Source organism: Ilyonectria robusta (assembly GCF_021365365.1).
Source record: "Ilyonectria robusta strain PMI_751 chromosome Unknown BGZ61scaffold_11, whole genome shotgun sequence".
NCBI classification, from domain to species: domain Eukaryota; kingdom Fungi; phylum Ascomycota; class Sordariomycetes; order Hypocreales; family Nectriaceae; genus Ilyonectria; species Ilyonectria robusta.
Genome location: NW_025764445.1, coordinates 660,560 through 687,415, shown reverse-complemented (window position 1 = coordinate 687,415; position 26,856 = coordinate 660,560). Strand labels below are relative to the sequence as shown.

The 26,856-nt window shown below is 53.2% G+C and overlaps 9 protein-coding genes across 9 annotated transcripts; 7 read left to right on the top strand and 2 right to left on the bottom strand.

The window, feature by feature from the left end:
* The first annotated feature begins 582 nt into the window (after positions 1-582).
* Positions 583-3,200, top strand: BGZ61DRAFT_41054 (uncharacterized protein). Its single transcript, XM_046243244.1, has 2 exons — positions 583-931; positions 1,118-3,200. The coding sequence occupies exons 1-2, from the start codon at positions 892-894 to the stop codon at positions 3,052-3,054; spliced, it is 1,977 nt and encodes a 658-aa protein (XP_046103720.1). The 5' UTR covers positions 583-891; the 3' UTR covers positions 3,055-3,200.
* Positions 3,201-5,662: 2,462 nt separating this feature from the next.
* Positions 5,663-7,556, bottom strand: BGZ61DRAFT_533101 (major facilitator superfamily domain-containing protein; the record flags this gene model as incomplete). Its single annotated transcript, XM_046253959.1, has 6 exons — positions 5,663-5,852; positions 5,901-6,739; positions 6,791-6,917; positions 6,966-7,128; positions 7,178-7,231; positions 7,277-7,556. 6 exons carry the CDS (start codon positions 7,554-7,556, stop codon positions 5,663-5,665), a joined length of 1,653 nt encoding a protein of 550 aa, XP_046103719.1.
* Positions 7,557-8,767: 1,211 nt separating this feature from the next.
* Positions 8,768-10,989, top strand: BGZ61DRAFT_453054 (uncharacterized protein). The gene is made up of 6 exons (XM_046246028.1): positions 8,768-9,169; positions 9,257-9,686; positions 9,751-9,802; positions 9,860-10,145; positions 10,193-10,687; positions 10,742-10,989. Exons 1-6 carry the CDS (start codon positions 8,988-8,990, stop codon positions 10,965-10,967), a joined length of 1,671 nt encoding a protein of 556 aa, XP_046103718.1. The 5' UTR covers positions 8,768-8,987; the 3' UTR covers positions 10,968-10,989.
* Positions 10,990-12,577, bottom strand: BGZ61DRAFT_421440 (uncharacterized protein). Its single transcript, XM_046243505.1, has 2 exons — positions 11,308-12,577; positions 10,990-11,255 (listed from the first exon to the last, which is right to left on the bottom strand). The coding sequence occupies exons 1-2, from the start codon at positions 12,370-12,372 to the stop codon at positions 11,010-11,012; spliced, it is 1,311 nt and encodes a 436-aa protein (XP_046103717.1). The 5' UTR covers positions 12,373-12,577; the 3' UTR covers positions 10,990-11,009.
* Positions 12,578-13,907: 1,330 nt separating this feature from the next.
* On the top strand, positions 13,908-15,633 carry BGZ61DRAFT_546483 (general substrate transporter; the record flags this gene model as incomplete). The annotated part of the gene is made up of 5 exons (XM_046255332.1): positions 13,908-14,006; positions 14,054-14,826; positions 14,881-15,086; positions 15,144-15,324; positions 15,375-15,633. The coding sequence occupies 5 exons, from the start codon at positions 13,908-13,910 to the stop codon at positions 15,631-15,633; spliced, it is 1,518 nt and encodes a 505-aa protein (XP_046103716.1).
* A 1,205-nt stretch (positions 15,634-16,838) lies between these two features.
* BGZ61DRAFT_353360 (Alpha/beta hydrolase fold-1) lies at positions 16,839-17,700 on the top strand (the record flags this gene model as incomplete). The annotated part of the gene is made up of 2 exons (XM_046240509.1): positions 16,839-17,252; positions 17,356-17,700. The coding sequence occupies 2 exons, from the start codon at positions 16,839-16,841 to the stop codon at positions 17,698-17,700; spliced, it is 759 nt and encodes a 252-aa protein (XP_046103715.1).
* A 1,773-nt stretch (positions 17,701-19,473) lies between these two features.
* Positions 19,474-20,774, top strand: BGZ61DRAFT_546480 (uncharacterized protein; the record flags this gene model as incomplete). The annotated part of the gene is made up of 2 exons (XM_046255331.1): positions 19,474-19,909; positions 20,242-20,774. Exons 1-2 carry the CDS (start codon positions 19,696-19,698, stop codon positions 20,772-20,774), a joined length of 747 nt encoding a protein of 248 aa, XP_046103714.1. The 5' UTR covers positions 19,474-19,695.
* A 1,103-nt stretch (positions 20,775-21,877) lies between these two features.
* BGZ61DRAFT_40955 (uncharacterized protein) lies at positions 21,878-22,922 on the top strand. The gene has a single exon (XM_046243224.1). The coding sequence runs from the start codon at positions 22,033-22,035 to the stop codon at positions 22,777-22,779; it is 747 nt and encodes a 248-aa protein (XP_046103713.1). The 5' UTR covers positions 21,878-22,032; the 3' UTR covers positions 22,780-22,922.
* Positions 22,923-23,064: 142 nt separating this feature from the next.
* Positions 23,065-26,642, top strand: BGZ61DRAFT_353246 (P-type Na+-ATPase; the record flags this gene model as incomplete). Its single annotated transcript, XM_046240497.1, has 4 exons — positions 23,065-23,265; positions 23,330-23,529; positions 23,597-24,205; positions 24,263-26,642. The coding sequence occupies 4 exons, from the start codon at positions 23,065-23,067 to the stop codon at positions 26,640-26,642; spliced, it is 3,390 nt and encodes a 1,129-aa protein (XP_046103712.1).
* Positions 26,643-26,856: the final 214 nt, after the last annotated feature.

Genomic DNA, 26,856 nt, shown 5'->3' with positions numbered 1-26,856 from the left:
CCCGGTAGCTCTGAACCCCCAATCCGCCGCGTCAAACTGCCCGCTACCCCAGTTGAGAAGCATCAGCCCACGCTGAAAAGCAACGCGGGCTGTAAAGGGCAATCTACCTCTCCCTTCTTGGAATGCAAGTGTCTCTGCTCTGGATCGGAACCGCCGCGCGCCCCTCTGAGCACCTCCCTCTTCGCCAGTAAGAATCCCGCCGTTCGCTCGGCTGTTTCACAACGCCACGCCAAAGTTGCAGAAGCAATTCAAGGGAGGAGACTGACAAGAGTGCCCAGCATATCAAGAGCGTCAGCTTGCACGTTAGTGTATGCGCCTTGCTAGATCAAATCTCCGAGAAGCAAAGCTTCCGACCAAAGGGACCCTCTTCCTGGCCGAGTGATCCCCGCCAAGTAAGACCTCGTCGAGACAAGTGTTTAACTACCTCGACCGCCTCTGTCCAAGACAGTGGTTTGCATTCTTCACCTCCTCTCCCTCAAAAACACATTTCCCACCGACTCCCCCTTCCCGACAGCTTGAATGTCTGCTGTCAAGTTCCAGTGTCTGCCCTACAAGCTTTTCGAGGTGAGTCGCAACCCAGACCCTGTTCCAACACTCGCGTGACAAGACCGACGTCTTCCTCGTCTCGCCTCGTCTCCCTCCATCTCCATCTGTTGTGTGTGTTTTCGTGGTGTGGACTTCCTTCCCTACTCAAAGACTATCGTTTCGAGACATCCCCAAGACTGACACCAAGGACCCTCACAGCCTGACTACCATCCCCAAAAGCCAATCATTGTTGGTGTGGACGACAGGCTCGAGTCGCCCGAGACGCTCACGCTTCGTTACGAAGAAGCTGCACGAGCAGCCAACGGGGGAGACCCACACGGGGACTCCCCGCCTCAGCTCTTAGAGATGGCGGCCTACAGAAAAGCGCAGCTGCCCTCGATGCATGGTGAGTTGATACCCTGTGGACGCTGTTTAGTGCGCTCGGTTTGGAGGCGTTTGGACTGGTGGTGATGCGCGGGTGAACAAGTGGTCACGCGTGGACGCTCTGGGGCGATGATTGCGAACGTGCCAGAGTCGACCAGTGTCAAGAGAGTCGAGAGAACGAGCGACAAGAGGCTAACAGGAACCTCAGCAACAGGTTACGACTCGCCGCGGTACCAGGATCCCGCTTACGAGCAGTATCCGGCGCCGCCCTTCTCTGCACAGCAGCAAACCGAGAAGTTCGCTCAACTGAATCAACAGTCGTTCGCCTCGAACAATGGAGCAGTTGCCCAATACATGACTTCAGGGTCGACCGTCCTGTCCTTCCAGCCCACGTCCGGCGGATTTGGTACCAAGGTCTTTATCAAGGTCTCGTCGCAATATGAGGTGCTCTCCATGTCGTCCTTCTTCTTCCTGCTGTTTGGGAGCGAGAAATGCCCTGCGGAAGTGACCAGAGACGTCCAGGACAGCTCTGGCTTCGCCTACACATACAGCGCAGATGTCCCCCAAATCATGGTCACGGGCACTGGCACTACCAACGTGCCCATGTCACTCCTCCACGAGGGGCCTTCGGGAGAAGAGATTTCGCGGACCGTCGTGGGCACCTTTCACTACCTCGAAGGGTCCGGGGATGACATCACGAGGTCAACCAAGATGTCTAAGCAGGAGGACGGGGCACCTGCCACAGCGCTGGATCAGCCGAGTCTCTCACCCAAGGCAGAGCCCGGACTGCCCTCAGAGCCTGCTACAAATAGCTACGAGTACCCGTCGCAACAGGGCGGATACGCCAACAACTTCCCGTCAGGAAACAACGACATGCTCAGCACGTACAGAACCAGCAGTTATACGGACCCTCACTACCACCGCCAGCCGGCGCCGAGGTGGGCCGCATACCCGGGCCCCTTGGGGAGCACGGGGCGGAGTCCCGTCGGGATGGATGCGTCCATGGGGGGACGGCCAAGCTTGACGCCACTGCCGATGCCATCGTCGCCGGTCAACGGAGCGCCGCAGCTCATCCGGACGAGCACCATCAGCAGCAACAGCGCCAACAACTACCACCCGGTCGGGATGTACGGCAACAAGGCGGTGCTGAAGATCCAGGGCAAGCTGGACACCATGGCCGAGAACTGGAGCCAGGAGGAGTGGGACAACCGCCGCCGCATCGTGCGCTTCCAGAGGAACCAGCGCGGATCAACGCTCACGGCCAGCTTCCAGCCCGTGGCCGTCAACGAGCGCCCGCCCAACAGCATCTGCATATCGTGTATCTGGTGGGCTGAGAAGAGCGAATGCTACGTCACCTCGGTCGACACGATTCACCTGCTGGAGCAGCTGGTTGCCTCCCCCAACCGCTTCAGTGTCGAGGAGAAGAACCGGATCCGTCGCAACCTGGAGGGATTCCACCCCCTGACTGTCTCCAAGGCCAAGCCCGAGAGCGAGGAGTTCTTCAAGATCATCATGGCGTTCCCCAACCCCAAGCCTCGCAACATCGAGAAGGACGTCAAGGTGTTCCCCTGGAAGATCCTGGAGCCCGCGCTCAAGAAGATCATTGGCAAGTACAGCGCCAGTCCCAGCAGCACTCTGCCGCCGGCCAGCATGATGAACCCGGTCACCGCAGCCTATGCGCCGCTTCCCACGCCGCCTGGCCAGCCCATCGCTTCGGCGCAGACCGATCCTCACTCGCAGTACCCGCTTCCTCCGCATCACGACTCGATCCCGTCCCCTCGGTCGCTCTCAGGATCCCAGCCGAACTGGACCCCTTACACCGCGGCGCCCGGCTACTCGACGGCTACTTCAAGGACACTCAGCCCCAGCATCCGCCATGTCAGTCCCTCACAGCCGCCGCTGCGTCTCAACACGACGCCGCTTCCCGCCGTCAGCACGTATGATACGCGGACGGGGACCTCGGGGGCATATGGGACGACAGGCCTGCACACGCCCATCAGCCATCATCAGACTACCGCGACTCCCCCACGATGGGATCCCGCCACGCCCGCAACATATCCCGAACCCTACCCCAGCCTGACGTCGCAGGCCGCCCAGCCCGTGTACAATACGGGAGCCTACGGCGAGGCCCCTCCGAGGGCGTGAAGATGCCCTCCGGCGCCCCGGTCGTCCCCGTCGTCCCCAGCGGGTGACCATTCACAAACGGCCTCCCGCCTCGTGTTCCTGCCCCCAGACCTTGAATCCAACGTCTGAGTGACCGCATTGGGCAGCCTCGTGAACACTTGGTGGAGGGTCGCGGGGGCGAGTCAGGTGTTGTGGCGCACACCAATCAGAGGAGCATCCGGGACACCATCATGGCCCAAAGCGATCAAAGACTTGGGAGGACATCCTGTGGCCTCGCGATCCGGCCACAAGCCACGGCCGTCTCTTGTCATGGATGGCGCCATCGCGGGTGCAGTGGTGGTGGCGTCGGGCTACGCTGCGAGCAAGAGGGTGTAGGCGATACGCGCCGCTCCCTCTCTCTGCATGTCTGACCCTTGGAAAGAAGCCGGGAAGTCCTGGCCATGCAGACTCCTATTTCGACCATGGGCCGCTAATTCGACCATGGACCGCTAATCTCTCCCGCTCCGGGCCATCTTATCGGTCCTAGTCCGCCCTGATGGGTGGCCATGGGTGGTCATGCGGTCTCGGTAGTTCGTCAACCGCAGCTCTCCTGACATTACGCCCGGAGCTTTTCAACCTTGTCGACGATCTGCTAGCGCATCCTTCGGCGGGGAACAGCATGGGACTCAACCCAACCACACCTGGGCGGGTAGATCCGTGCTGAGGCAGCATGTTGTTGGCCTGGCTGGTCGGTGATAGCGACGCGCCCCTGCCAAATGTGTCCACGACGTTGGGTCTGACCCTCCACAATCCCCAACGTGCATCCGGCTAGTGGCGCATGCTTATCGTCATCCTGTTGTCATTGATCCATTTTGGGATCGCACATGGAAGGGCGGTGTGTTTGGTTCCTTCATCTTCTATTTGGGGTTGACTACTTCCTTTTGGGATACGGATACGGGTTGTCGTTGTCATAGATTTCCATCTTGTCTTTCTACACTCTTGTTTTATTTTTTTTCTTTACTGTTGGGACTTGACTGTGCTTGCCTACGGAGGCGGCAATATATCATAGATGATTTGCTTGGTACGAGATACATGGGTATGGGAATGGGAATGGGTATTGTGGCGGATTGGGTAACGGGCATGAATGGATGTCGGTCAGACGGCTATCAGGACAAGGGCATGCGGGGTTTTTTTTTATTTGTTCGCGGGCATTCTAGTTGCTGGGTCTGTTCTTTCTACTCTTGGATGATTTTCTCTTTTTTTATCAATAGGCATTATACCCTTCGTGTGCATTCTTATGGCTATATTGCATGGTCTACCTTGTCCGTCTTCTTGAGCAAAGGCGAGACCCGGGGGATGGCGGTAGGTGGGAGTGGGGGAATGGTTGGACTCGCGGGGCTGGTGTATACACGCCGCGCGATGGAATGGGGGCTTTGTGAATTAATTTTAAGGTAGGTAATAATAATCACTGGGACCACGGAAGATGGGGACTCGTGTCTTGAATGTGATGATGTGAAGGCACTCGCCGGAATGTTTGACGGCGCGCTACGTTCCAGCGGGTGGCTGCTCTTACGGTGGCGGTTTTGATGCTCGGCCAGCATGGATACGGCTTTCTGATGATATGAATAGTGATGTCTAGATGTAACAGCTGCATCTTCGTGGGCCCTTTCGCTCTCAGTGATGGTCTGTCGGTGTGCGATTCGATGCGGTTACGTACTGACGTCGGCACGCTCCCCAGCCAGGCTGCCTTTCCCAGGTGATGATGATGGGCGTTCCCTTTTGCACCCATAGCTGAATTTTAATATCCATGGGGCTGGAGCGAGTGATTCTCTCTTGTTTGCATGTGACCTTTCGCTGGTCGTCGTCTGGTGTGCTCAGGTGAGCTGTACGCTCCCGGCATGACTGGCTGGTTGATCCAACACCTGAGCAGAGTTTTTTTTATTTTGGTCTACGGTAATAACCGTATCTGGAAATTCTTCAAAAATATAACACCGCTTTGGTCAATATGGGTTTCGTGGCGAATGCTGTGAAATGAAGAATCCATGTTATGTTTCTGTGGTCCGTCGTAAGGCTCAAGGAGGATGCAATATTTGTCGCCCGGTCCTGAAGGCAAGCCACAGTGGATGATCCACTTAATTTACCGTTCCAGACACGTACCGATGTATTTCAATTCTCGGTTTAGAATGCCCTAGCCAAGTCCCCGATAATGTATCGTAGATGGGCCGGCCATCATTCTCGCCAGCCCCGCCGCCTCCGCGCGCTGCAACAGCCACAATAAGCCCCTTGATCTGTGCCGGTCGCGTCACTTCATATGGTTTTATGAGCAGGGTTTTTATCAATTCGCATTAATGGTGGCGCACGTCGGGGAAGCAAAGACCCACGCGAGACGCGCTCATGGTCTAGATCTCCACTACCAGCGTGTCTAGTAATTTACTGCAGCATGGATGGGCTACACATTCAGGACGTACAAGCGCTCGACCCCGAAGGCATTCAGTTACAATAAATAAAGGGCATTCAATTTACTCCACTGGTTATAGTATGGGAAGTTTATTATGGAAGGCCTACCGGGAACAGACAATTTCTCCTAAGGTCGGCCACTTCCTGAATATTGCGTATCACAACTTGGCTGAGCATCCACCTCCGACATGAGTTACAACCTATGCACAAACGAGTCCTTCGTCAAGCCTCGAAAGTACTTTCCAAAATACCAAAACAAAATTCCAAAACTGCAGAAAAACACAATGAGTGCCATCGTGGTAAGCATCGGAGGAATAAAGCCGTCCTTTTCTGCCCAAGGAGTGATGTACTTGCTGAAGCCATAACCCCAGACGTTCTTATTACTGTGAAGTATAAGCATTGCGTGGCTAAGAAATGATGTGTGCGCTTACATGGTGATCGTGACAAACATGGATCCTGTGATCGGTTTGTAGCTGTCGATGGCGTATGTCGAAGCAATACTTGGAAGACTTGTGACCTGGATCCCCAAGCAAGTGTATCCGATCACCACGATTGCTTCCCAGGGCCAGTGATAATCATATCCAACCGCGACGACCACAGAACCTAGAATCATGATGAAGACATATGGAATCATTGTGACAAGCCTCATCTCCGGTTCGCGAACGCCGTTGTTTCGTTTCGTCAAGTAGTCCGAGACCCAGTCCGACAACGGTCCCGAAGTGAACAGTCCAATCAAACCACCCGCGAGAATGGCAAAGTTTGTGAACCCGACTGACTGAGGGGAGAAGTTGTATGGCGGCGGCGAGAGAGCTTGCTGCTGCGTCAAGTTGGCGAGAAGGAATCCACATGCAGTGAAAGAGACCGCGAATGACGCGAATTCGACGATCGGGTAGAAGTGAAGGTACCAAGGGAGCCAGAGCTCGCGTATCAAATTCCCTTGATACTTTCCCCAAGGGACAAACTGCTTCTTTGATGGCTTTCCGCGAGAGAGCCACGTATGCTCCCCAGTTGGATTGATGGTGGCGGGTGCAGCCCTTTCGGCCTCCCCTTCTTCCTTGATGCTTGCAGTCCCCTCATTGCTCTTCTGCTTTTCGATCTCCGTGCCAGCTGTTTGGTTTGGAAGAGCTGCGGGCATCTCCCGGTGATATCTAGTTTCGGGAAAAAAGAAGGCATTGACAGCACAGGTGAAAAATAGGAGAGCGGTATTCCACCACCAGAAGCTCCTCCAGCCGTGATGATCTGCCATGGCTCCGGCAATGATTGGACCAATCTAATAAATTTATCAATGATACGAGCTCTACTATGAAGGTTGCCGGCCTACCATCAGAGAGCTGAAGTATGTAGTGAAATAAAGGGTCTGGTATTTTCCCCGGTCATGCAGGAAGATCATGTCGGCGATGATCTGAGGCATGACGGTCTCGCAAGGTCCAGCTCCGATTCCGTTCAAACTGGAGAATTTAGCACATGTTAGATCATTCTTGAATCAATCAGCTTACACTGACGCTCCCATGAAGGAGCCATAACTTGTTGCCCTAGCCCTCCAGATGGAAGATATCGCGCAGATGAGAGAACTCAAAATCATCACGGGCCTGCGGCCGAAGCAGGTCGACATTGGAACCCAGATGAAATTGCTGAAACCGAGAACCAGAATGGCGATACCTAGAACGCGGGTTAGCTTGATATGTGAATGTGCATGAGGAAATCGCACCAGTGAATTGGATTGCTTCGGCAAGACTGCAGCCCCATTCGTGGATATAGGCCTCTGTAGTCATTAGGCCAGCTCGATAGAACATGACAATTTACAAACCAAATAAAGGAGCATTAGCTAGCGGTCCCAGATTCAAACTGAACGACAGAAGGCTTCCACAGATGATAGTGATGGTCTTCCATTTCTTATTCCAGTTCAGCGGATCGTGAGGGTCGTTCGAAGGCTGAGGGACCAGCACTTGGGCTTCGCCAACTCTATCGCCGGCCTTGACGAAGTGGTGATTTCCGACGTCTCGCATAATTTCAGTGCCGGGGTAAATCTTTGTATTGAGCTCATCCTCGATCTCGCGGATGGCGTTTTCGTCGAGATTCTCATCCATACTTTAGGCGACGTCTTCTTTGTTGTGCAGATTGTACTGTGCCTTCGTTGGAGATGTGATGAGAGGGACAGGGGAGAAAGAAATGCGAGTGGAAGTTGGACCTTTAAGTGCTGTCAGAACTCAGGACGTGAAAGCGTGTGGCAAGAAGATAAACCCCGCCGAATAGGGTAGGAGATGCATGTTAGCTCTGGTACAAGTGGCATTGGATATTGAAACTGGTTTCTTTAGCAAACCAACCCGAGCTTATACCTACGCACAAGTACTATCCAAGTCCCAAGATAACACTCAGAGTCGCCCGTCGGTGTGCCGACTAAGCAACCAAAGCTTGGCTGTCACTCTAGCCTAAAACAAATCACGCCTCTAGCAGAGCCAAGCATCATCGACATTGGAGAGTGAAGGGAAAAGTCGGCATCATATCCAAATTAGATCACCAACGTCAACCTATGTCATACATCCTAGTCTTCATGAGGGGCAACTTTCCAATCAGACGTCCTTGTTCACGGCAATGGGTGTGCCCGGGATGGAGGACCGGCAATTGAGATGTAACGCTGGAGTCGCTAATGAGCTCACATGATGGTATTCCCGTCATATTTGGAATCTAACTGGAGGTTGGAAACTTGAGCCATCCTGATTCCTTACCAATGTGCGGGGAGATGGAGGAGTCTCCAATGAGACGTCGGGATGAACCTACCAGACAAGCGGGATAATTTCTTAGAGTAGCAATGCCTCCGATGCACCCCACATCCCGAAGTGATCGCCATTCATAGATTACTTAGCCAAGCAGATGGTGGCATTTTCCCTCGGGGTATTGATTGACATTAGTCTCCTTGGGCATCTGCCTCCAGTACAGGCACCCTGATAATTTCATGGACAAATGGCACCGCGTTCAGCGAGTAGCTCTTATCACCCTGGTCCATTGATATTTTGGCCAGGAAAACCTCCAGAAGCCTCAAGGGAACTGGAGATCTCGGACTCAGACGACAACAATTACTAATGTGTATAACAATTGTTGGACTCTTCTTCTGTCAATGAAGCCTGAAAGGAATATCTCGTACAACGACCGAGCTAGAGGAATGCTAACTAACTAATAGCGGATTGGGGCGAAAAGGGCCATGACTAAGCCGTTCGTTCTCCTAGATAAGTGAGTGATTAGGAGCTGTAACAACCTCGGGCGACTTCGGTTGAGATTTGGCTTCTGCATCACCACTAACACCAGACCCGGACGCTCTTTGGACGGCCGCAAACAGCCACACTCGGGCTACTCGAATTCGTCCAAATGGTGTTCTCTGCACCGGCACTCTAAGAAAGATCATCGTCATATCAAGCCGATTGCCCCAGGGTTGTGATTGACATCCGATTGCATATACCGAACCCAGCACGGAACATTGTAATCTCTTCGGTCGTGCTCGGCCGAGCCAGAGAATCGCAAACATGCCGGGCGACACATCCTCTTCCACCTTCCGCAACACGCAACGAGCTCCACGCAGCTGCCGGTCTTGTGCATCTCGCAAGGTCAAGTGCGACAAGTTGATACCCTGTTCTACATGCGTCCGACGCGGAGACGCCGAATCTTGTGCCCGAGAGATGGTCATGGTGCGGGGCATGATTACTAGGTCTGTCCAACCCTGGATGCTGTGATGTCCTGGGGACCCTGGCTCCATCCGCTTCCTTATCGAGATCTCGCTGACGTCGTATGTCAGTGCGAAAGATCCATCCAGTATGCCTAGCTACCAGGAGCTTCTGGAAGAAAACAGCAGGTTGCGCAATGCGTTAGGTGCAGCCAACAGCACAGCTCTCGATCGGCCCGAACCTCCGCTTCCTACACGGCGGAGAAAGCCCCAGCATTTACTGGAGAGTCCCGATGTTCTGGAAAAGATGCTTCTCGAGCCACCGCCTCAACCACCCCAGTCGAACAAAAAGCTCGAGTGGGCTCACATTATTCTACCTAGTCGAGAATCCAGTGAGGCTCTTGTCGCATTTGACAAGAAATGGAACTCTTGGGTTCACTATGCGCTGGAGTATCCGACCTTCGAACATGAGCATACAAGTTTCATGGAATCAATCGAGAACGGAGCTTCTCTATCAGATTTAGATCCCGCATGGCTTTCGGTTTATTTCAGTGTCTTATCAGTAGGTTACTGTTCCCTATGCCGCTCGTTCTATGAAGACCCAGGTCAATGCTCATTCTTTCTAGGCGGCTCTTCTCATGGCAGATGAAGACTATGCATTGGAATTAAACCTACCAGGTAAGCGTCACCATAGCTTCAATATTTGGGCTAGAATATGTACCAACATCTTCTCAGGCGACCCTCAAAGACTACTTCGAAACTGGTACGAAGCATCATTGCTCTGTCTTAACCGAGCTGATTTTATGCGCAAAAACAATGTCCGCACCGTCCAAACAATCGCCATCCTCGGCATGTGTGTATATAACTTTGGCGATTCGGAGCTTAATAACCATCTTTGGAGCTGCGCCATCCGAATCGCACAGGCACTTGGGCTTGATGGCTCTCGTTCGGATTCGGCATGTATGCCATTGAGTAAAGAGGCCCAACGAAGGCTGTGGTGGACTCTAGTGATATGTGAATGGTAAGTTTGTTTCAATCTATTAATGGTTGCGTCTCATTGATAATTAGGCTCTGTGTCCCATATCACGTTCCGCAGGTCGACGAGGCAGATTTTCATGTTCCCCTACCGTCAATAGATCCCATGGGGGACCACATACAACCTGTGCAGTACCACATCATGATGGCTCGCACATCCACGGTTTACCACAGGTTCCGCGAGTCCTTGCGAAGAGGTGGCCGTTCCGTTGCAGAAACAGTGCACCTTGCAGACCAAGAGCTAGCGGAGGTGATAAACTCACTCCCTGAACACCTTCAACCCGACGGTGGCAAAATTCCAGACATGGATCAACTCGAAATGGAGCATCCGTGGATCAAATGGCAAAGGTTTGATGTCAGCCTAGTTCTTCTACATCACAGACTGCGAATCCACCGAGCCCTTCACAAAGATTGGCTCGATTCCCCAGGTCAACATGACGGGGCAAGGGCGGTATGCATTCGGTCAGCAAGGGATATAATATGGATCGCCCACAACTGGGACCAACCAGCAGCGATGAGACGGCAATGGTAAGAACTGTGGCATTATTGGGTCTTCTACATCTGCTAATAACTGTTCCCTAGGGCATTATCACTTCATGTGTTCGTCGCGGCGACATTTCTACTGCGGGAATCAAAAGCAGCATCCCTCCCAGATGAGGTCAATTTTGATGAAGAATTCAGGATGGCTATTTCCTATCTTGATGAGACAAAGTCACGAAACATGGTTGCGGATAAGGCGGGCAAGATCCTACGAAGAGCTTTGGCAGGCGATGGCCTATGGGAATCAGGAATAGATGTCGAATTTTGATATTCATACATAAATAGAAACGTTTACATCTAACTCAAACTCTCACAAGTCAAATCCATAGGCCCTCTTAGCCTCTGAACTGAATCCATCAAGCCCGACATAACCCTTCAGTGTCGTCTCGTCCAGATCGTTGCCTTCGGTGTAGTCGGGCGCCGGCCGTCCAGCTCGAGTTGCTTCGAGTTGTTTCTTCACGTACGCCTTATTGCTTGTGGTCGTGGGACACGCCGCGATGTACACAACAGACGCATTTTCCGCACCCTCTTGCTCGGGGTCCACAGCATGGCAAGCCTACACGACGTGGTCAGTATTTTTCATATTGGACGAAGCTTCAGCTCCTTACATCAGCGTGCCACCAAACAGTGTCACCGGGGTTCACTCTTGGCATGTGAATGAGACACTCCTCCAATCGCAGATGCGGGTGAGACAAACGGCTGAGACGTTGACTCTCAGTCTTGAATGTGCCGGGGAACCAGCCGCTGGACTCATCTAGGGTCCACTTCTTGGCATCCATGATATCCTCGGGTTGGCTAGGCGGGTTGAAGAAGGGACGGAGAATGACATATGCAATAGCAGTGGAGACATTGGGATAGATCAGCAGGGATCCCTCTCGCGGGGCCGCCTTTGTCAGTGCTGTCCAGCCCTGGAACGATCGAAAGACACTGGAATGTGCTAGTCCAGGATACAACTCCTGGTTTGCGCTCTTCCGGGCCCCGAGGTCATATGGGTCATGCAACTCCGGCTTGCCGGCCAGGATGTGTCCATACGATTCGCGATACGTCGGATCCGCCCAACGACACAGGCTCCCAGCATCAATGTGAGGACCAAGTCCAAGAAAAGCCTGCTTCGGAGGTCGGTCTCTGGCTCCGTCAAGGTATATCAGCGGCTCTGGTGACGTCTCCGCGGTTGAATCATGCCAAAGCTCATTTAGCATGCGCTGAAGACGAAGGTGGTTCGGGTGCGCGCGGATGGCATTCTGGGTAGGAGAGTCGTAAAGCATCAGCATAGAGGGGCTTTCTTTCGGCCAGCCGTTGATTTTGTCTTTGTTGTCGGAAACATATTTCCGGAGGTCTGCATAATGCGCCGTAGCCTCAGACTCGGGCAGCACTTCCCGTACAACAAAGGCACCAATGGACTTCACCTCGGCTTTTTGCTCATCAGTGAATCCACTTTGGAGGAGCTCAGTTGCGTTAAGTACGGGAATGATGCTTTGTCCTTTCGTGGCGATCTCCTCCGTGACAGTCTTCAGCTCTTCGCACACAGCAATCCAGCTCTGTCTGAGTGCATCCGCTCCATATTGGGCGATGACGGCCTTTTTCGCAGCCAAGAAGTCAGGGTCCACTGCCTCAGCACTTCTCTGCTTCGTGTATTCGGGCCAAGCGGGCCAGTGTCTAACTTGTCCAGGCATAGCGAAGAGAGAAAGATATCGATTAGGAGGATGGAGTTTGGGTCAGTTGATGCAGAACGGTAGATTTACCCCGAATTGACGCGAGAGCCAGTGTTAAATATCTTATCATCTCCTGCAGTCGGATAATGGCGCAGGTATTTGAACAATTCCCGAGGTCGGGGCAGACTTATTCGCCGCCGGCCATTCACATCAAAATCGACTCGGGCGAGCTCGGGCGAGTTTCCGCCATCCAGAATAGGCTCTTATTAATCAGTTGTGGATATCCTTATCAGCGCTGTTGTCTATCACGTGACTCTAGATGGCTGTTTTATACTTGATACAACAGGCCGTGAATGGATGCTCAGTTTTCAGCTGTCAATCCCCTGGATCGTCAACTCAGCATCCAGGGACTCCAAATCCTGGGGCCCCGCGGGGTGTTATGGTCAGTGCTTTATCTGAGATAAAGATCCATGCTATTTGCCGGTGTTCCACTGTTCTCAACACCGAGCTTTATGGTCTTTTGTAAACAACATCCATAGATGTTTCCGCAGCTTGCGTGGCGCAATACTACGCTGGGAAGTAGGTAACAGCAAGCATGCCCTCAAGAAGAATCTAAATGGGCGTAGCAGCCCCGCCAATTTCTTGTTGATCGCCTCAGTTACTTTTCCTACCCGGCATCAATCTCCCTGCCCCGTGGACTTCGTCACGTTCCATTGCGCTGCCTTACACTATGCCTTCTACGACACCCTCAATTGACGTTGAGATTTCCGTTTCGTCTTCGGTCTTAGACTTTCGTCCACCACGAACTTGGATATTACCCCGCGCAGAAACACACACTACTACGGGTATAGCACGGCAGAAAGGAGATGATGATGAATCAGCTTCTGTGATTGGAGAACAATATTCACCAGGTAAACTAAGCGTCGAGGAGCTTTTTGAAAAGCTGGGTCAAATTCTGAGGGTATGGAGGAGGTGCGGTGCTGGATGCTTTGAAGATGGCGAGATGTACAAGATTGGTATCGAGGAGGAGGGAATCGCCACGGGCTGGATACCATGGGGCAAGGACCAGTTTCGTGCCATACCCGTCTGAGATTGAGCGAGCGGTGAGAAAGAAGATGATTCCATTTCGCATCACGGAAGCTGCACAATTGTTAGTCAAGAGGCAGCGGGGAGCATCCGCCGATAAAGCTGCTCCGGCTCCGCTAGTTCGCGCGATTAGCCGGAGTGCTAGAACAAAATGCGTATATTCACCCAAATCTCATTACTGCAAAGAGTAAGACTCCTAAAATGATGCCGATGATACGCTGGATAAGACGTGTTGCTAGGTGGTATTAGACCCGCTGACTCGCTAAACCGGGACCAAGATAGGCTCACCCGAACTCAACCGAACTAGAACGCCCGCCAATCACTCCAGCCGCATCACAAATCGCAACTTCTCACACTATCATTTTGCTATAAGAAATGACTGGGAAGCATGCATGACGGGGATTTGATCATGCAGCCTGCCCGACGACTCGGACTCTGCTCTCAATCGTCCCTCAAGACCCTCCAACAAGATGGCTGCTTTTGAGCGCAAGCATGTTTCTAAATTGGTCACATCCGACCTCCGGGTGTTGTCTCCCCTGCTCTTAGGAGTGGCTATTGTCAATTCAGCGGTAAGTCAAACTCAGAATACTATATGTTTCTGTACTCACATCGCCAGACCCTCGGCTATGACGCGTCTGTTATGAACGGCCTTCTGATTCTTCCGTCGTACTCGGAATATTTCCATCTCACCACGGCAACCGAAGGACTCAACAATGCTGCGTCTTGGATGGGCGGCATCGTTGGTGCGTTTCTAATGCAGCCCATCCCGGACTACTTTGGCCGCCGACGTGCCATCCTCGTAGCATCTGTCATCACGGCAGTAGGCATCATCCTCCAGGCTGCAGCCCAGAACATCGCCATGTTCATCATTGCACGATTTATCGTCGGTATGGGCTCCGCTATAAGCAACGGCGCGGCTCCAACCCTGCTCGGAGAATTGCTCCCAGCGCACAAGCGTGGTCGAGTGCTTGGCTTGTTTTTCTCGTGTTTCTACGTCGGCAGTCTCGCGTCGGCCATCGTCAACTACGGAAGCCAGAACATTGAAAGCACTTGGTCGTGGCGGTTGCCCTCGCTGCTACAGTTTGTGCCAAGTCTTCTCGCTGTAGCCCTTGTACCGTTTGTTCCGGAATCCCCCCGCTGGCTCATCGCCAACCGACGAGATGATGAAGCGCACGAGGTCCTCGTCATCATGCAAGGGAAGGGGATGGAAAATGTCGAGCAGGGCTGGGAGTCGTTGCGCGAGATCAAGACAGTCATGATGCGAGAGGAGCAAGAGTACCCTCGAAACCCATGGAGAGAGATTATCGCCACTCCAGCCAACCGAAAGAGGTTGGCTATTCTCTGTACCTTTGGTCCCATGATCAACATGTTCGGAAACTTCATCATCTCGTAAGACTCTCTTCTACTTCACTACCAACCAGCATCTCTAACGAGCGATTGCAGATTTTACCTCACCAAGATTCTCGACCAAGCTGGCATCACAGACACAGTCAAGCAGACCCAGATCCAAGTCATCATCAACTGCTGGTCCTTTGCCGTCGCTGTTTTAGGAAGCTTCATGGTTGATATCCTCGGTCGTCGGATACAGACTTTCATCGGCATTTCAGGCATGGTTGTTACTCTATACATCATCGGTGGCTTGATCAAGCGTAAGTCGGCTTCTTTCAGATAATATTCAGCCCAAATATTAACTAATGCTGTGCTAGATTATGGTGAGAGCACGAATCAAAGCGGAATTTATGGCACCATCGCGGTCATCTTCCTCTTCCAGGGCTTCTATGCATTTTCAATCACGCCAATGACGAGCTTATACCCTACAGAGGTCTCTCAGTACAAACTTCGAGCCACTGGCATCGCAATCTTCCGCATGCTTGATTCTGGATTTGGGTTAGTTCTCTTTGATATCTGTCCTTGCGCTGTGCTAACCATTATTCTAGTCTATTGGCATCCTTCTGCATGGCCTACGCAATGGCAGACCTGGGCTGGAAGTTCTATTTCATCAACGCGTCATGGAACCTCGTTTTCCTAATAATCGCATACTTCATCTTTGTTGAGACCAAGGGGTTGAGCCTCGAGGAGATTTCTGCCAAGTTTGAAGGTCCGGGGATCTTGGAGGCGGTGACAGAAGACTCTGCGTCCCAGGAAGTGGAATCTGAGAAGGTCGTTGGAAAGGTTGATGCAAAGGCTGTAGTCTGAATAGCAAACGATGGCAGAATACTTCTACCTTGGTTGTGCTATATATGGAAATATTGCCTAATTACTATTTCTATTCTACCTCCATATTCCCTACCCTTCATCTACTACAGCTCAATAACGGCTACAGTATCTTCTTATCCTATCCCATCAAAATTACTACAATAAGTACCTCTTATTACGTGCCTCCCGATTGGGGAAGCCCGTTCCCGAAGCCAGGATCAATAGGGCGGCTCTAGTGCTTTTAGCTCTGTGAAGCTTCGGATACCGGGTATGGTCAACCCCATTCCCGACCACAATGTCGAGCCCATGAGCCGACAAATGTTCTTACCCCGCATCAGCATACTTTCTGATCACTAGGACTCTGATTCATTAGTGCGGATCGTCAGCAAGACCTGAATGAGCTATGACGTCTGTAGGTTAGCCTACGACGTTCTAGGTCCTAAAAACAGATCCTGAGGCAGTACCAATAACATCTCCAACCCTCAGTCGCTCAACGGCTGTTCTATTCTTAATCTCATATCTCCATAAATCATGTGGTCTGGTTGACTTTCTGCGAAAGATAGTCGTGGCAAGCGGATTCAACGCATGCAACCCCTCTCTAGTTCTGCGGAAGAGACTAACGGAGGCCCATGGGGATAGCATAACTACCCCGCATTTACTCATGCTAATATGGGGTAAAGAAGAAAATTTGGAAGCTGATCATAGACTAAAGAACATATCAGAAGTATTCCCCTGACACTCCCCGGAGCCGGCAGTTGTAACGGGATTTTGCAAACCCCGCATTGCATCAACGTCTTTCCAGCACAACCACAACCATACCCGTAATAGAGTAGCTTCAGTCAAGACTGGCTTCACAGAGGCTGGTAGCGATTTTAGGGGCGGACTTACTCTCCTCTATTTGATATATCCCAGAATTCGCGCGTTAGTCGCTCGCTACCTTACTAGCTCTCATCCCATCCCTCGTGATCACCCGGTATCCGACAACTTCAATGGAACCGAGTCCTGTTCTCTAACTTCAGAAGGTTTAGCTCTCGCATGAACTGCTACCATGGCCAGGAGGCTAGCTTGTCTCCTCTGGGAGAGCGAGAGTCTGATCGTTGTATATAAGTAGTCGATAGGAACTCTATTGTTTTCGTTCACAGTTCGACTATTTCACCGATCCACGACTGTGCGGGTACATCATATTACTTTAATACTATTCAGGCATGGCCGACTCCAAGCCCACGATCCTATTAGCCCCTGGCGCTTGGCATACTGCTGACTGCTTCGATGTTGTCCGGGATGCGCTGCACGCCCGAGGTTGGTCGACAGAGGCCGTCGATTATCCATCTGTCGGCGCTGAGCCACCAAACAAGGGACTCTCAGATGATGCCGCCGCCCTTCGCACAGCCGCCGAACGACTTGTTGGTGCGGGAAAGCAGATTGTACTTGTTGTACATTCGTATGGTGGACTTGTTGGCGCCAACGCTGTTCAGGGCCTCGGGTACCAACAACGCCTCAAGCAGGGACTGCCTGGCGGCATAATCATGTTTGTTTATCTGGCCGCCTTCGTAACCCCGCTGGGTAAAAGTATCAAGGAGATGCTGGGTGGTCAATTTTTGCCATGGATGAATTTTCAAGTATGTTTCACACCTGTCCGCTATGCTGTTGTCGGCATGGGCTAGCTATGCTGTTGAATGATGTATAACACGGATATTGAAACAAGACTAACCCACGACACAGGAAAACTATGTATACCCGGATACACCAGAGGTTATATTCTATCACGATATGGACTCAGAAGCGCAGAAGAAGGCCATAAGTGCACTGAAGCACCAGTCAGCAGCTGTCTTCACCGATACTGTTACCTACGAGCCTTGGCAGGATATTGAATGCATGTACTTCTTCTGCGATGAAGATAAAGCTCTACCATTACCGGTGCAGAGTCAGATGGCAGAGTTGCTAGGTCCCAACGCAGCCAAGTTCCATACGGTGGCTTCACACTCTCCATTTTTGTCTCAGGTCGAGGATGTCGTTAAAGGTCTGGAGCATGCTGCCGAGGAAGGTCAAAGAAGAGCGACAGCTTGAGCGCAAATTTAACTTAATTAAACGTGGAATTCAACTTGGCAATCAAAGCGGGGGTCCCAATGTTGATGATCATTGCTACTGTGATAGACATGTGAAGACACTGGAGTTGCAACGCTAGACTTCCATGCACCTGGATAGGGTACGACTTAAGAATACCCGTAAGATGGGGAAGAGGAAGTTGGTCAACGTAGCAGCAGCAGGGTTTGGGGTCTTAAAGACTCGAAACAAGAAGAAGTGTCAGGGCTGCAAAACTAATACCTTCGCCCTGACTTGTAGTCCTGACCTTGCTACCCTATAACGGATGATCAGACTCTTGCTAGCCATATCAACCCGTTCGGCCATTGGAGTTCATCTCAGTAGCTATACCCAAAGACAGAAAAAGCTTAATGTTCCCTTTCTTCAAGTCCAGGCACTCCTTTTGTAGCGCTCTATTACATTGACCCAAGCTGTTACAGCGGTTCTTGTTAATGTATCTACACTCTTGGGGGTTGAAATCACTTGTCAGCATTTATAATCAATAGTCAGATTCATCTCTTTCACTCAAGCTTCAAGTTGGCTTTGTTATCCCCCTCATTCTTGCCGTTGGCGATAACCACTTCTGTCTCTTGGGTGTGGTCCGCACTAACAAACCTTACAGCAGACATACGTAATACTCCCCCGACAGCACTCCTCATATCTCAGATAAGACTTTTCATCTTCCAGCACCGTTGGTTGGCTAAGTGATGTGCGCATTGCGAGATCCACCATGAGAGAAACCATGTTCCAACCACAGACTCTTTCAAACGCTAGGTTGTATCACTAGGCCGAAGCCAAGAGTTAAGAGCCGAGAGCCAAGAACCCTTACGTACAGAAGACGACTTCTCATAGGCGAGATATACTATGCCAAGTCGTGCCGTCGCTTTCCGCCGGCCGGGAGATTTCGGCTACGTTAGGAGCTGCCACCGAGGATCAAAACATCACGTCATGTTTTCTTTTTTCGGACCACTTGGAATGGTACTAGAACTTGGGCTAGGCGCACTTGCAACGTGCGGGGGTCCCCGGGAGATAGCTCTCGTGGAAGTCGTCACTTTTTACTGCTGTCTTGGCTTGCATTAGGGTGGGTGAAGGGCGGCTTAACGTTGCCCTTGCACGGAGGGAGATTCCACTTGGCAAAAAATCACGAATCAGGATTCTTGCGTAGGCCGGGGTCACATTCTTCGGATCTGCACAGTTGGCGTTAAGCGACGCGGGCGGAGGTTGGGCGATGCTTGTTCTCCGCGATAACGGAAACACCTGCAGCGGGGAGTTGGGAACGGAGGCGGCACGGGGAAGGCCTTGGTTCTCAGTTCTGCCGAAACGACCGAACAAAAACCAGCCAAATCCGGCGAAGGTTGTATTAGACAGTTTGGACTCTTAACTCTCAGTAAACTCAAAACCATCGCAATCCCGCATTACGACCACGGTAAGGGGAAATAATTGTACGATGCGATGCATGGCTAGGTTCACAGGTAAAGTCGCCGGAGTGGGGCACCGGGCGGCTCGGAGTAAGCTCTTCTGCAGGGAACGAAATGCGGTGGTTCAGATCAAAGCCTAAGCGTGCCATGTAGCGAATGGCAGCCTTTGGGTGTCAAGTGGCTGGCTTATTGTATGCGGCATGAAATCTCTGACTATCACACAGTGGGGTGGATGTGATGAGTCAAGATAACTGCGGGAGCGAGCAGATGATGCTTAAAGCGAATGAATACGGTGTTGATCAATGTGAGATGGGTGTCGATCGCATATTTTCTTGGTGGACGGTAACTTACCCTGTACCGATCTTGTGTACGAAGCCTCAATTGATCAGCCCATCCGGACGAGAGGGTACAAGATTATCATCTTGCAGCATCGTGAAAATCCAAGCTGATTCCTCATGGGAAAAGGATCAGAAGTTGAACCGGGGTTACATTTGCGACGTCAATCTCAAGGCAACAGGCCCGATGCAGAAATGAGTTGACACAGCCCCATGTCAGTTGGGCGATGACCCCACACAGAGGATTTGCTCAAAGTGACGACGCCGAGAAGGGTCCAACTTGCCAGCAAGGAATCTACGTTCCGGCAATTGCAAAGATCGATGCTCTGGAAGATCGATCTCACCGTCATTGTCTGTTCCGCCGGGATTGTGGGTTTCTCTCCGTTCACAGTGCTAGCACATGCGACTGGGACGCGGGGTACGGGGTAAGAGAGGTACGGGGTAAGAGAGCCGCGCATAGGTAGTTACGTTATGAGAATAGTGGCAGAAAGACAAGAGGAAGCGTATATTCGAGGGAGACATTACCCCGAATTGGCCCGAGTCGCGCGATGCCATCACTTTGTCACTGCCTAGATACCGTCAAGATAGCATTTAGTGGGGGAGGCTTGACGGAATGAAACCCAAGATGTGATAACATGTGGGTGAGATTGCGACCAACCAACGACTGATGGCTACTTATGGTTAAGGCTTGAAAACAACAAGTACATACTACGCATGCGTAATGTGATATATGCAATGCAGAGACGAACCGTACAACAGCACATGAGGTGCAGACTTTAGCCTCAACACTTTCGAGAAACCGGATCGAAAACGCCTTGCGAGTGGCCATGATTTGATACTTGCGTCCAAACGTGCAGCAAGCTTTCTAGACCATGTGCCAGTGCCTGTGCCGCTCTCCTACGGCACGAATGGAGCAATGGAATGGTTGAAAGAGACACCGAGAGTCACTGGCCAAGATGGGACCGCGCCTCGGACACCGGAGTGTGAGCCATTCCCGCGGAGGAAGGAGGAGGGAGTGGGGCAGCCAGGAGCGGGGCGGGCGCGACGAGTGGGGCCTCTGGATCCCGCGGCGGAGCACGTGACTGATCCTGTTGGCGGAGCGCGGGGGCGGAGGTGGAGAACCCCTGTCGCCACCACCGGGATACGCAATACGCAATACGCAGGCATTGCAAAAAATATCGACGGAGATGCCGAGAAGAGCCCGCGACGGCGGAGGGCGGAGGGCGGAGCAAGTCACATGGCCATGGGGAAGCCCGTTGCCCCGAGCCTCGCGGGGCGGAGCGGGGAGGAGTCGACGACTGTGTAGGCATTTCTCGGCTTCTGTAAACGGTCAGTTCCGACAGACAAACACACAGAGAGACATGCACACACCACAACCATAAACCGAAACCGAGTTTTCCCGGTTTGTTTCACTTGTTGTCTCCCAACTCATCAGTACCGCAATCTCTCCTCCCCCCTCCTTCCTCTTCCACAACACGAGTTCATCAACGCAAAGCCAAGACGCCGTGGATGTAAGTGCCCCTCCTCTGTAAAGGCAAACCCCCATCATTGGCCAATGAGGGACTCGCCGTCGCGATTGGGCATCGTGATTGGGCCCGTGGAGGCAAGATAAGCTTACTCAGTAGTGCCAAGCAACAACCTTACCGACCATGAGTTTGCAGGCGGAACCAATTATCTCCCGGGCCAAGAGGACTCTAGGCCGTTCATAGAGGGTACGTATTACGTAGTCGGCCCGCCAAGAATCCCGCCAAGAGCTGCCCAGGCGTGGCGTCCTGGGTCCGCCACCAGTCGCGCAGCAGGCAACAAACTTGTTCTTCTACGAGCAGGATCCTCCGATTCCATGCCGGAGACAACTCCTGGCCGCCTGTGGGGTCCGCCTGCGGTGGTGCAACCGGCGCTCACGGCCTTCCATTGGACATGCGGCGCCAAGATACGCGCCAAGCAGCCGCCAAGCAGCCGCCAAGCGAGCGACTCTGAGATGCTGGGACGCCTATTTCGCCCCGACGACTTGCAGAAAGTTGCTCCGTGCCTAACTGACAAACCAAGGAAAAAGTGCCATGCGGCTCGTGGCGTCGGGGGTGGATGCGCCAACTGAACCTTGATTGCTTTGGCTCTCGGTGAGGCGTTGGTTTGTTGAGGCCCAAGTATTGCTAGTTGATTGACTTTAGGACCCGCTAGTTGACAATGGTGAGTGTTGGTAATGGTCTCGGAGCATGCAAGAGATATCGGGAGAGATAGCGAAGCATGGTTCATCCCGGGATATTATGGATATTTCCTCGTTGCACATGGAAGGATCACGGGGGGTTCCATCTGTAAGGAAGAGCCTGCTAGTAACGTCAGCTGCTCTAGCATCGACGCGGGACCGAACATGGCACAGGGAAGACGGAGATGGAGGCCCGGGCCGGCCTGGGTTCGCGGTGCATCGACGTCAATGAAGAGGAATCAGCGATGCCAATTGCCATGGGTCATGGCCATGACGAAAGGCAACGGCAGGGGAGGTATCCTCGCCGTATCAGTTCGCCGCAACCGTCTCATCCCATGATACACCAACACTACCTACACCAATGACCTCACAACCCAGTCTTGGCGCCCTCAACCCACCCTCGCGCTCTGTCCGAGCTCTCGCGAGCTTCTGGCTTTCTTCCCTGTCGGCGGTTGCTTGGCTTCGCACATGTTTGGCCCAAGACGTCAAGCGCCAAGCGCCAAGCGCCATGTGCACCCCACCCAGCACACCACTCACCACCCACCACCCACCACCAAGGCGTTCTTTGTCTCCTCACACACACTTTCTCGCACATCAGACCGGTCCCGGCCAAAGCGTACTACGTACTTTTCCCGGTTGCGCCACCGCCAACCGAGGCCGGGGAGCCCACACTGGTGACTTTTCCTTCGGTGCTCGACGCCGACAGCGCGGCGCCGCGTGCTTGACGTCACGGGACCCCCCGAACGGCCTTCCTCCACCACGCCAACCACCGCCACCACAGATAGCAAGAGAGCCAAGAGCCGAGAGCCAAGAGCCAAGACTCGCCCCCCCTGGTTGGTGTCGTCGAAGCCGTGGGGAACAAGCAAAGCAGAGGCGGCGGCTTCTTAGCTCTGACTCGCCGTCGCCGTCGGGATGGAGTCGTGCCAAGAGCCCCAAGACCACCAAGACCGCCGGGGGCGTGAGAAGACCGCCCCTCCGGGTGGGCTCCTCATCTGGAAATCATGACGGGGAGTTGGCAACGGCATTGGCAGCATGGCGGGCTCAATGTCTATATATGACCGGGACCCCGCATCCCCTCCGCCAAGGTCCTTTCTTCTTCCAGTTGTAAATCATCAAACGGGAAAAGGCCAATTCAATACAGTACCGAACTAGTACTTGTGTTTGATACCCAGTAGTCGCTCTCTTGCATTGCCGAGCTTCAATCGCATCTTGCTCCACGTCAATGACGTCTGAGTAGACTTTAGCACCACATCTTTACCCCTTCCACCACATGATTAGACGGTAACACGGTCAAAACACCACAAACTACAGCGAGGGCACAACGAAACGAATTCCCCTCCCGTCCCCTCCCTTCCTCTCTCCCCGGCTCCGGTAAACACCACAAACCGCAGCCATGGCGGACTTCCCCAAGCACCCTTTCCTCCTCACCACTGAGGAGACGGCCCAGGCCCTCGGCACCGATGTTGACAAGGGCCTGACGTCGATCCAGGTCAACGAGCTTCAGCAAAAGTACCCCAAAAATGAACTTGATGTCGGCGGCACGATCCCTTGGTACAGCATCATGACCAAGCAGATTCTCAATGCCATGATTATCGTGAGTTTTTTTCCTGCTCGCAATTGGTACTGGATCGAGATGAATTGCTAACCACTAGTCACAGGTTCTTGTGTTTGCCATGGCCCTCAGCTTTGGTATCAAGGATTACATCGAAGGCGGTGTCCTGGCATTCGTCATTATTCTCAACGTCACCATTGGTTTCTGGCAGGAGTATCGCGCCGAGAAGCGCATGGATGCTCTCCGAGCTCTGTCATCCCCCAGTGCCATGGTTCTTCGTGACGGCAAGACTCAGGTCATCTCCAAGTAAGCTCTCCCCATTGTCCCACCAGAGCCCTACGCCTGTTCGATTGCGATGCTAACCTTCCAATAGCCCGGAAGTCGTTCCCGGCGATATCGTTCTTCTCAAGATGGGTGACACCGTCCCCGCCGATCTCCGACTGTTTGAGGCCATGAACCTCGCCTGCGAGGAAGGCCAGCTGACTGGCGAGTCCATTCCCGTCGAAAAGATCACCGATAACAACATTGTGGAGCCTGGCACTGAGAAGATTGTCACCGACGAGGGTGAGATTGGTATCGGTGACCGCATCAACATGGCATACGCCACCACCGTCGTCCGAAAGGGTCGCGGTCGTGGTATTGTGACTGCCACTGGTATGGCTACCGAGGTCGGCAAGATTGCCGCCTCTACTTCCAAGAAGACGCGCAAGGCTGGCCGCTCCATGAACTGGCACAAGTACGGCAAGCGACAGCCTGTCATCGGTCTCTCCAAGCGTATCTACGATGTCATTGGAAAGTTCCTCGGTCTTACCGAAGGTACTCCTCTGCAGAGGAAGCTCTCTGCCCTGGCTTACGTTCTCTTTGGCTGCGCCATCGTCCTCGCCATCATCGTCTTTGCCGTGAACCACTTTGACATGCGAAACGAGGTTATCATTTATGCCACCTCTCTCGGTATTGCCATTATTCCCGAGTCTCTTGTTGCGTAAGTCTCTACCAGTCATTCGACACTACATGACTAAATAGCTAATGTGAGAAATAGTGTCTTGACCATCACCATGGTTGTTGCCGTCACCGTCATGCGAAAGGCCAACGTCGTCGTCCGTGATCTCTCCGCCCTCGAGGCCCTCGGCGGTGTCACCAACATTTGCTCCGACAAGACCGGCACCTTGACTGAGGGCGCCATGATTGTCCGCAAGGCCTGGATCCCGTCGTCCAACCTATACACCGTCCGAGAGTCGCAGAGCCCCAACGACCCCACCAAGGGCAAGGTTACCTTCTCCAAGCAGGACCCCCAGGAGCCAGAGACCGAGGAGCCTCCTCGTGACTACGACCGAGAGCGTTCTGCCGCTGTCCTCAAGTTTGATGTTCCTGACGAGAAGCTCAACCCCTCCAAGGCTGCCAGGGCTCCTGTCCCTGAGGTCGACTGCGAGATGACTGACGAGCTCCGCGCTTTCCTCCTCTCCACTGCTCTCTGCAACCTGGCTACTGTGCGATTCGACGATGAGGAGGAGAAGTGGCAGACCACCGGTGAGCCCACCGAGATTGCCCTTCAAGTCTTTGCCCACCGCTTCACCTACGGCAAGAAGACCCTTGAAGGCCAGGGCTGGAAGCAAACCGCCGAGTTCCCCTTTGACAGCTCCATCAAGCGCATGTCCGTCATCTACGATGCCCCCAGTGACGCCAGCGGCTCCATCATCGACACCGAGAACAGCATGGTCTTCACCAAGGGCGCTGTTGAACGTGTCCTGGATCTCTGCTCGCACATGGGCACTGGCAAGGACCGACAGGTTGTCACCGGTGAGCTCAAGGAGCATGTACTCAACCAGATGAATGCCCTCGCCTCTCAGGGCCAGCGTGTCCTTGCCATCGCCTACCGCCCTTGGATTGGTCGCTGGACTGCCAAGCAGGGCTCTTCTCCCGCCGAGGATGAGAAGCTCCGTTCTGGTGTTGAGCAGGACTTGACTCTCCTCGGTCTTGCTGGAATCTACGACCCTCCCCGTCGCGAGACCAAGCCTTCGATTGCTGAGTGCTCGCAGGCTGGTATCCGCGTCCATATGCTCACTGGTGACCACCCCGAGACTGCCAAGGCCATCGCCAAGGAGGTCGGTATCATCCCCAAGAACCTGGGTGTCCTGCCGGACCACGTTGCCCAGTCGATTGTCCAAAAGGCCACCGACTTCGACAAGATGACCGATGAGCAGATTGATGCCATGGAGGAGCTTCCCCTAGTTATTGCCCGCTGTGCCCCCGACACTAAGACCCGAATGATCGACGCCCTCCGTCGCCGCGGTGCCTTCATGGCCATGACTGGTGATGGTGTCAACGATGCTCCCTCCCTGTCTCGCGCTGATGTCGGTATTGCCATGGGTTCTGGTTCCGATGTGGCCAAGTCCGCCGCCAAGATCGTGCTTACTGACGACAAGTTCAACTCCATCGTTTCTGCTATCCGCGAGGGCCGCCGCATGTTTGACAACATCCAGAAATTCGTCCTGCACCTGCTCACGTCTAACGTCGGCGAAGTCATCCTCCTGGTCGCTGGTCTCGGCTTCATCGACAAGAGCGGATTCTCCGTCTTCCCCGTCTCGCCGCTTCAGATTATTTGGATCAACATGGCTACTTCCTCTTTCCCCGCCTTTGGACTTGGTCGCGAGGCTGCCGGCCAGGACGTCATGCGCAAGCCGCCGCAAGACAAGAAGCGCGGTGTCTTTACCAACCAAATTATCGTTGACATGATTGTGTACGGCTGCATCATGGGCGCCTGCACCATGTCCACCTTCTGCATCATCATCTACGGCGCCAACGGCGGTGACCTCGGCGAGGAGTGCAATCAGCGCTACTCCGAGGCCTGTATCCCCGTCTTCAAGGCTCGTGCCGCCACCTTCGCTGAGCTGACGTGGTTGATCCTGATCTCCGCTTGGGAGTTCAAGAGCCTGCGCCGCTCCATCTTCCGCCTCAACCCCGACGACGATAGCCGATTCCCCGTCTTCAAGGATATCTACGCTAATAAGTTCCTGTTCTGGTCCGTCGTCATCGGCGGCCTGTCCGTGTTCCCCGTCGTCTACATTCCCTTCCTCAACCACAAGTTCTTCAAGCACACTGGCATCAGTTGGGAGTGGGCTCTGTCCGTGGGCTTCACCATCGTCTTCGTTGCCGGCATTGAGCTTTGGAAGTTGACCAAGCGCCACTTCCGCCTCCTCGAGGACGCGCCTATCAAGCGCGGATCTTGGGGCCAGGGTGGTTCCGACGAGGAGGGTCGCAAGTTCGGTCGCACCATGTCATTCTCCAGCTTCAAGACCTGGGCGTCGTTCTCACGGAAGGATACCGGCGATTCGTTGGGCAAGCACAGCAACTCGCGGGGCCATGGATCTGCGCACCCGAGCGTCATTGTTCCTCAGGGTCTGGCGGCCACCGAGGCATGATTGTTCTCAATTTTTGCAATGAAACAAAATTAATGAGGAAGAAATAAGAATCTGGAAAGATTTTGGGAGGATGAAAGAGAAAATTTGTGTTTGACGAGAAATACATGATCCATCCCGACGGATGTTGATGATGACGGTTGATACCGTGGTTTTGTATCTTTGTTAGTTTTGCCTCGACAGAAGGGCTTAGATATCCCAATGGCCAGCTACCAGG

Coding starts and splice junctions, on each gene's coding strand:
- BGZ61DRAFT_453054 (XM_046246028.1), top strand. CDS start 8,988: ATGCCGGGCGACACATCCTCTTCCACCTTCCGCAACACGCAACGAGCT. Junction 9,687..9,750: donor TTTATTTCAGTGTCTTATCA/GTAGGTTACTGT, acceptor CATTCTTTCTAG/GCGGCTCTTCTCATGGCAGA. Junction 10,146..10,192: donor ACTCTAGTGATATGTGAATG/GTAAGTTTGTTT, acceptor ATTGATAATTAG/GCTCTGTGTCCCATATCACG.
- BGZ61DRAFT_421440 (XM_046243505.1), bottom strand. CDS start 12,372: ATGCCTGGACAAGTTAGACACTGGCCCGCTTGGCCCGAATACACGAAG. Junction 11,256..11,307: donor CTGTTTGGTGGCACGCTGAT/GTAAGGAGCTGA, acceptor CACGTCGTGTAG/GCTTGCCATGCTGTGGACCC.
- BGZ61DRAFT_41054 (XM_046243244.1), top strand. CDS start 892: ATGGCGGCCTACAGAAAAGCGCAGCTGCCCTCGATGCATG. Junction 932..1,117: donor GCAGCTGCCCTCGATGCATG/GTGAGTTGATAC, acceptor CAGGAACCTCAG/CAACAGGTTACGACTCGCCG.
- BGZ61DRAFT_40955 (XM_046243224.1), top strand. CDS start 22,033: ATGACCTCACAACCCAGTCTTGGCGCCCTCAACCCACCCTCGCGCTCT.